Here is an 8,975-nt window from a genome sequence, read left to right as displayed (position 1 = left end):
TATCAGGCCAGCTGGTGGAAAAGAACTGTTAAAAAGGATTTCAACAGACTACACGCCCCTGATTTTGTCACATAATATCAAGAAAATTCAGTACCTTGGTGCTCCAGTGTCCTTATATGATTTTACATAGCATCTCTTCTCATATATAAGCTTGAAATCTCTTTGGGTTAGTCTTTTCTGCTTTAATATCTATACAGTGCCTGAAAGGGTCATAGTTTTTGGAAATTCAAGACACTTTATGATAAATTAGCACTGTAAATAATGGTAATAATGTGTATGTATGCTTGTGAATATTCACTTTGGAGTATGTATACTTGTTCTGGGTTTAAAGTAGAAATTAATTTCCAAATACAAGCACTTAATCATTGTTATAATTTAAATAGTAGTATTGTCACTTTTTTTTTTAAAAAAATAAATTACTGTGCTATTACTGAGTAAAGAACATAGGTAAACATGCATACATACCGTAGAGACTTTTAAAATCTTTTTTTTCATATAGAGTGAACACAGATATACAGAGAATATTTTGCTAGAATGGCAAGAGTTTCTTAACAATCACACAAAAAGAACTGCAAAATTGTATACTTTTGTGACAGGTTTTCTGAATGGGTTATTTCTATGCTGAGTTTCTATACTGGGTTAATTCCGCAAGCACACTGAAACAGAATAAGGCCTGATTTTCGGATGAAAAGAGATTGAATGTTAGAAATTGCAGATCTCAACCCTTTTAAAAATCTAGTTTTAAGAAAATGCTTAATCTTCAAAGAAAAAATGATACCAAGTGCATAGTCTTTAAATGCTTGTTACTGAGGCCAGTCTTAAAATGTTAGAAATAGATGCAAGCCATCAAAGAGCAACTAATTGCTTCTATCTACAAATACAAGAAGAGGAAAACAATAAGACAGCCAGATAGTCTGTTGTGTTGACTATCAGAAATGAAAATTTCTTACTCTCGCTGTGAATAGTTGAATCTAATATTCAAGATGTGTATTGAAATATTGTCTTACAAAAATAGAAAAAAAACCCCATCAGTTTTCATAAAAAGATGTCTGCTGATATCTCCCTTGTTAGGAAAATGTGAATGTGCTGTATTCTAAATACCTGGACTTCCCTAAAATCCAGTGTTACTATGTGCATGTATATGAGTCAGCAGATAGCCGAATACTACTCTGAGTTTATTGTCTTTGCTTAAACTGATACATTTGCTATGCAAATATTTGACTAGTTAAGTAAATAGTTGGGGGGGGATATGTATCTCTTGATTTTCTGTCTATCACCATTATATTAACTAGCCATTAGATTTTTAGTGAAGTACCTAGTCTATAAAATATGTAACCACTACTGTTCTTGGTTTTATCTCTATAGAGACTAAAATGAACCAAATATTCAATGACTATCCCAAATCTACAGAAATGAATCCTGTCAAAACTGGAAAAAGAATACTGAAGAATGAAAGAGCAGAAAATTGGCACTTTGATAGACCAAGATTTCATCTGATGTTCCCTTGTCCCTGGGTTTGAGTTGGATCAATGTATTCCAATTCTGAAATCATACACTGAATGAATCCATACAACAATATATATGCAGTATATTGATTTGGGCCCTGAGCTCAAAAAGTATAAATCTTCAAGGGATGACAGCAATTTATGAGTTGTTTACCTGTTAAGCGGTTTTTCACTGTTACTCACTATCTTATAAAAGACAGTAGGGTAGTTATGATAACTAGCAAGTCACAAAACTCATGATTTTTCTACCATATGTATTTAGCCAAGTGGACCCAAAATCATTGAGTTAGTTACTATGTAACAAAATAAGGTCTATAATTTGTCTGTAACAATGATGTTAACAGAAATAGACATCGTAGCATTTGACAAGAAAGATGGAGTAGGCAAGAAATTGCTTTGGAATGTATGGGATCATACACAAACGCTTTTCAATATATTTGCATTAGGAATTCTTAGGTAAAGTGTTAAGCACACGTTTCGTGTCCATCCATAATCTCTTCTGAAAGAAGAGCAATCTTTTCAGCTGTAGAAAAGATACAAGCAAAGAAAAAATTAAAGTCAAGACAAAGCTGTTACTTCTTGATTTGTGAGTTTGAACAAGTTTCATTCCAGCAAAACTTGTGTCTTAGCCTTCTCACAGCACAAGAGTGACACTGTGGTATCTTTATATCACAACAGCTTGAAGTAGCCGGAAACATATCATGATGTCCAATGGGATTGGAGGTTGAATTTCATTTCCATCCAGGCGAAGGTAGCGGAGGCGAGGGAGGTTGCTGTAGAAACTGTAGTCTTCTGCTACAGCCATTGAGACTGGGCATATTTGAGTACCATTGACACCTGAAAATGTAGATCAACATGTTAGGTAGTTTCCATGGGCAAGGATCATGAAGACAAAATTCATTTAGAAAACCAATATAACAGGATTCCACTGATTTTTGTGTGGTAGACTTGCTTTTATCAGAGAAGGAAAATGCCAAATCAACAATTAGCTGCTATTTTGTTCAAGCAAAAAAGCATCTTAACATAATGTAGTCTAGATCAGTGAATGAGATATTTAATGTGCTGCAATTATGAATAAGGGCCACTAGATGCATAATTTTATCTTTCACAGAGAGGAGCTAATTGAGACAAATGCTGGGTAAGTATTCATGGAGAAATAGCTCTTTGCCCTCAGAGATAGCATAACAAGGTTAATGCTGAGGGATTTTTGAACATTTTACTGCAATGACAGTACGTTAATTGATAATATACCCTAGTGAAGATCTTGAATTCAAAATAGTAACAGTATTGAATCTGAGGAGCTTTTAGTACAGTGTCTGCAGCTTTTAATATCTGTACTTTCCTGTTTTTTCAAATACTTTAGTACAGTTTGTTTGAACTGCAAGAATGCAACTTGCGCAATGGGATATTTTTCTTCCTAATCTGAAAGCCAGAAAGACCTTAAAATTCTTTATAAATCACACATAGCTTGTTTCAGTTCAGATACAATTTCAAACTGCTTTTTAATCATTACCCATTTTCATAAGAGTAGAATAGAATGGATTCTTGACATTGTCTCCCCTAAACTACCTCTGCATTATCACTTGACTAAAATGCTTTTCATATCTTGTCTTCAGATGTTGAACAGTGAGGCTGCTGATGACCTATTTCAGCCTCAAACTAGCCTTATTCTTGAAAACACTGAAGTGGTGTTTGTTTATGAAAGATGTATAGTTCCTTTGACCAAATTATGGTGTTTAGTGATTGTTCTGGCTGCTTAAGGATCTTGTTGGCCCAAGAGCACCTGCAAAAAGTGGTTGAATGGAGAATGTGTATACAACATTTTTTTTTTGAGCAGCCCAGAAATAGGAAAAGAAAAGCTTTCTGCCAAAATTTTTCTCACTTTATATTTAGCAATGATTATGTGCACACATTTTTTGATTCCAATCCCCCAAACTGGTTTCACATTATGATGAAAAAAAACCCCAGGTTTTTTTTATTCGCAAAAGAAAAAGAAACCCACTCAAAAAAATGCCCAGATGTTTGCAGCATCTTGGAAATGGACTTTATCTTTGTCATAGGAACTAGATAAATGCATCCAGTTGGCCAAAGCCTAAAATTTCTATCTTATTCATGATGTCAAAACATCTTTGCCTATGCTGTGCAATTTTACTAATGTTTGTAAAGCGTTTGATATTCTTGAATAAAACAAGCTACAACTTACTTTTATGTGTGAAGCTATGAAGTAGGAAGCTTAAGAGTGAGGTTTCATTATGAAAGCAGTTATTGAAAGTTTTACAAGTGAATCAACATTGTGTAGCAAAAAATATCTGCCTTCTCAGCCCATATAGGATTTCAAAGAGCACTATTGTCTTTAGGAGACAAGACGACTTCACGTGTTTTCTAAATCTCTGTGTTCTCTGACCTGGAAACTATCCCACTGCACTAGTCTTCACTGGGCTAATTACTTCATCCTTAAAGTGAGGCAGCAGTTATCTAACCACAGGCCACCTATGAAGAAGTGATTTCCTAATGTTGTGTGGTATGAAGTGGTTTGGTTTTTTTATTGTTCTCTTCCCATGAACAGTAAATCCTACTCAAACTATCAGAGGACTAAAAGGCGCCCTCTCTCCTTTTCTTTTGCAGTCCTGTTCGCAAGTATACTGATGAATTTTGATTAAGCAGGAAGGACATGGCAATACATCTACACGGGTACGTGTCACCCTACCTAGACTGATCCACGTAGATGGTAAGTGTCAGTCTACATAAACAATTTACGTTCTGTTTATAAACTCTGGAGAGAGAAGAACACTTCCAAAAAGTCATTCACAGCTCCTTAAGATGGGATGATTTTTCCTCTGCAATTGTGCATCTCTTTCCATTAATTGAGTAGGTGGTCTGTATGACTAACCCAAACTAGACACCAAAATCTAGGATGGCTAATTCAAACAAGATGAATCCCACCTATTGTCAACAGTATTGTTAAGGGGTGCAATATTTAAAAATTAGACTCTGGAGCTGCTGCAGGGGAAAACTGCAGAAGAGGTCCTCATTACTGACCAATACTTTATGTCTGCTGAAGAGCCAGAGGAAATCTTGTTTCTTTTCCAGCAAAACTCATGATTTAGAAACCTTTAGAAAGTAAGTTGATCTCAGAGATAGATGTATTCTGACATATATGAATTTGAGGGTATTTCTGTTCTATTCTTGTAGCCTCTAGCTGCACCCACTGTGGTCCAAATCGAACAGTTGGACTCCTGTTCCCTTTTTCACAGAATATTTAACTGCAGCAGTCATAGATCAGCCTGGAAATCTGTACCTTTCTGGGCTCTTCCAGCAAAGAAGCCAGTGCCAGTTATAGTGCAGGGGCCTCATAACAAGTCAGGATCTGTAACTTCAACAATTTCTTTCCAAATAACCTATAAAGGATTCTCATACACTGGAATTACTACTTGGTGCAAGGACTTCTCTGTTCCTCTACACATGGAATAATATTAGCTCAGAGGAGCTATCCCAATCTGATGACATTCCTCTAGGGGAACTTACTGTTATCTCCCTTTTATCGCTGCTTTGATAGCATTGTAATACCACCTGCTTCCCCTTGCTCACTCACTGCATCATTGTTTCATGCCTTCTCTTTTTGCTTCCTCCAGCACTCCCTTTTCCATCATTTGGCATCTCCCCACAGCCTTGCATGTGTATGTCATAAGTAATTATGTAAACATGCATGTTTTAAAATTCCTTGGAACAGGTGTGGTGTGTAGCTGGTGGAGCCATAATTAGTTTTGGGTTTGTGTTTATTTTGCTTCTAACTTTGAAGTACATTTTTTTCCCTCTGTGCATTGAGATCCTTGGGAAAGCAACTGCAGGAAAAATCCTGGTTCCACTGACATCAGTGTTAAGGCTCTCACTGACTTCACTGGGCTTCAGGATATCACCTTATATCTTCACAAATTAACTCTGGAGAAATAAGGCCTGATGTTATACAATAGCATACAATAAAAGTTAGGCAAATAATATTTACATAGAAATTTTGATGTCTGAGCTCTTGCAATGCCAGCAGCGTAACTGTGAACCACCAAGTGAAAACAAAGCAGCAATTGGCAGGCGTGCAGAGTTATTTGAGATTTAATACTATAATAAGGGCTTGTACTGCACATGTAAAAGTAAACTTTCAGGAGGACTCTTGTAGAGAAGCAAGATCCAGGCTTTTACAGTTATTTTTCTTTCAAATCCTTTGCATTTGTTACCTTAGAGTGATGACTGACCATCAGCTTCCCGGGTTTAAGAAGACAAAAACAATCTACAGAATTAATGCCATATCTTATTATTCCTGCATGGTGGAATTACATTTCCTTGTTTGCAGTCCTAAAGGCCCTTTGAGATGTCAGATATTAGAGCAACGTCTCATGGAGACTATGTCATTATCCCTTACCTCTTGAACAATTATACTATGTAGTAGAATGTGCATTACGTAATATCTGTATTTCATTTGAGGTGTCATGTTGCCTTTTTTAATAATAATTTCAGTACTTTACATGTAGTTTCTAAGAAGAAAACCTTTGTCTTTTGTTAAATCAAGAGCAGCGTTGCGCTGAAGTTAGTCATGATGTTTGAAAAGTGAGAAAAGCACTAAGGAATATAAGGTTTGTGGAAAATCATTGTGATTTAGGCTCATGGGTACCCATGCGCCATTGGAAGATGGGACTTGAATTTGCAGATACTACACAGATCAGTTTTCATGGTTTTAACCTTTTATAAACTTATTTAGGAAAGGAAGATAATCGGGCAGCTCTTTAAATACTCATTTTCTACCTAGACACAAAACAATTCTTAAACTGGAAAGGTTGCATTCCAATGATTTCAGTTTGTGTCCTCTTAAAGCAACAGGAGATAAAGTCTGCTCCTGAGGGCCTGCAGTGCAGCAGTTTAAATAAATCCCTTTGTAACCTGGGGGCAATAAAATATGTTCGGTAACACAGTATGCCATAAGCCCTAACTCTAATTTACAGTTAGACTCCTCACGAGCCACTTAAATATGTGCCAGTTGTACAAAATTGATTTTTCCTTGCAAGGTGTCATACATTTGTTTTGCAAAATGCAGAGAATTAGCTTGAATTATTAATAAGTATCTTCCTTTGATATGTCCTTGTTTCATACGGAAGCCAAACCATTATATTTAGTATATTTGTGAACTACAGTGACACAATACGGAAGTAAGGAACCATTTATTCAACTAAATCACCACAACAGGAAGACATATGTAGACATTGCACTGTAGAGAATGCAGTGATAGATAGAAAGTCATCACTTTGGTTTTTGATTTTGTCATTAAACAAAGGATTGAAGGTCTGAGGAACTTACTGAGCAGATACTTTACCCAGTGACCCTAACCACTGTATCCCTGCTGTGCCTGGATGAATCTGAGAGCAGCACTATAAGCAGAACTATGACATGACAACAAGCTTCTATTGCCTTGAGTGCAAAACCTTGTCTCATTTATACAAAGTGGAAAATCTTGGAAGACATTTGAGGGCATAAACCTTAGTAGGTCAAAGCTTCTCTAAAGTCGGTGAAAAATTTGTCATGAAGACTAAACCCAAATGGGAGCATTTTGTGTGCTGTAATCAAGATGGGGAGAATATTCAAGCCTGAAATATTCAATATCCACATTCTAATTAGTCATATTCAAAAGAGAATTTGTTGACTACAGTCAACATTTTATTCTGTATTAAGAGTACCTCATATTAAGCTCCCACTACATAATTTAGGTGGACAGAGAGATACTCAGAAGAACAGAGCATGTGGCAATCCTCTCAGTTGAGAAGTCCCTAAGGGGACCGGGAACTATGAAAAGCTAAGAATCATACAAATGTGGTTTGAATATCCTAATTTTTTGCACTCACTTTTTAACTGTTTTTTCTTGCTTATTTATTCCTAGCCTTTCTGTAGGAAACTTCATTTGTTCCCACAAGATGGTTACTGGCATGTATATAGCAAAATGTGAATGCACAAATACTCCTTAATCAACTCATATTTCTGATCTTCTTGCAAAGTTATTTAATGTATCTATATGAAAAGTTTTGACATGTGATATTACTTCCATGCACTTATTTGGTTGTCATATTTTAGACTTGAAAACTGACCTGTAGTAGGTCCTCTTGCTCATCTCCCTATAATCTAGAGCACATTTTCAATCTCTTTATTTCAAAGAGCGTTTTTTATACTTAAGTAGATGTTGAAAAATAATTAGATGTTGTTGGGATCCCACACTGACAACACACACTTACTTTTGATTCTGTTGTGGTCAAGGTGAAGGTGCTCGAGATGAGCATTGATCGGTGGAATTTTAGTGAGCTGGTTGTGAGACAGCTGTAGGTCTAGAATAGATGAAACATTAAACCCATTTGAGGGAATACCTTCATCAGATAATTTATTGTAGTTCAGCCTAAGGAAAGTCACTTTGGGTATTGCACTGAAGTAGTTTTCTGGTATCACTTCTATGGAGTTGTTGTCCAAAAACAGCTGCAGTGTGTTAGCTGGAATGCTTAAAGGCATTTTCTTGAGTGAATTTTTTGCTATGTTGAGTTGCATAAGATTGTTGAGTCCTTGGAACGTGTCACTTTGAAGAGCGCTGTCCAACAAACTGTTCTGGTGCAGATCTAACATAGTAAGATTTTCCAAGTTGCTGAAGACACCATCTGGGATTCTGGAGATTTTGTTTCTAGCCAGTCTTAGCTGTTCCAGGCCCACTGGTAATGGCGCAGGCACCTCTTCCAATTCGTTGTCTTCAAGGAATAAGTAAAGCAGTCTTTTCAGCTTGCTCAGCACACCACTCTCAATTCCACTGTTGGTAATCTTATTCTTGTTCAGATTTATCCATCTCAGATGAGTGGCATTCACGAAAGGCTTCTCTGAAACTGTTTCAATTAGATTGTTTTGAAGATAGAGGTACCAAATTCTTGCTGGGATGGCAGGTATTTCTTTAAGTCCTTTATTATCACAGTATAATGCATTGGGGAAACTAGGAGGACAAAAGCACTCTCGGGGACACTCAAAAGTGTAGTGAGACCAATGCTCAGGATCCAGCTCATCATAAACTTGTCTCACAGTTCGAGTCCACACAGAATTGACCAAGAATAAGAGTAAAAGGCTTGTATAAACTTTTAGAGTCATTGTTTGCCTTGGAAGGGGAAAAAAACAATTAGCTGTCTCTAAACAGAACTCTCTAATGGCATACAAGTTTAACAAAGCAGTATTATATAGAAAATAATATTTCCTTTATAAACAGCAAAATTCTGTCCTCTATGGTATTACTTGTGGCATGTTAGGGAAAAATGGAACAGTAATATAAGAGGTATAAACAATTCAATGCTATATGTTGAAGAACATTTTCCTGATTCAACTTAGACTTCACATTGGCTACCAGTTTAACTGATGTTCATGCAAGCGTCATTTCAAAGAACCTGAAAACACAGACCATTTTTCTGA

The 8,975-nt window shown here is 36.3% G+C and overlaps 1 protein-coding gene across 1 annotated transcript in view; it reads right to left on the bottom strand.

The window, feature by feature from the left end:
* Positions 1–363: 363 nt before the first annotated feature.
* Positions 364–8,975, bottom strand: part of LOC104334502 (keratocan) — a 33,432-nt gene continuing 24,820 nt past the window's right edge. The window contains exons 4-5 of the mRNA XM_009940146.2: positions 7,775–8,667; positions 364–2,342 (exon numbers count right to left, since the gene is read on the bottom strand). Of these exons, the coding sequence (XP_009938448.2) occupies positions 2,170–2,342; positions 7,775–8,667 (1,066 nt within the window). The 3' untranslated portion in view covers positions 364–2,169. The remainder of the gene's footprint in view (positions 2,343–7,774; positions 8,668–8,975) is intronic.

Source organism: Opisthocomus hoazin, chromosome 8, assembly GCF_030867145.1.
Source record: "Opisthocomus hoazin isolate bOpiHoa1 chromosome 8, bOpiHoa1.hap1, whole genome shotgun sequence".
NCBI classification, from domain to species: Eukaryota; Metazoa; Chordata; class Aves; order Opisthocomiformes; family Opisthocomidae; genus Opisthocomus; species Opisthocomus hoazin.
This window is presented reverse-complemented; position numbering and strand designations above follow the sequence as displayed.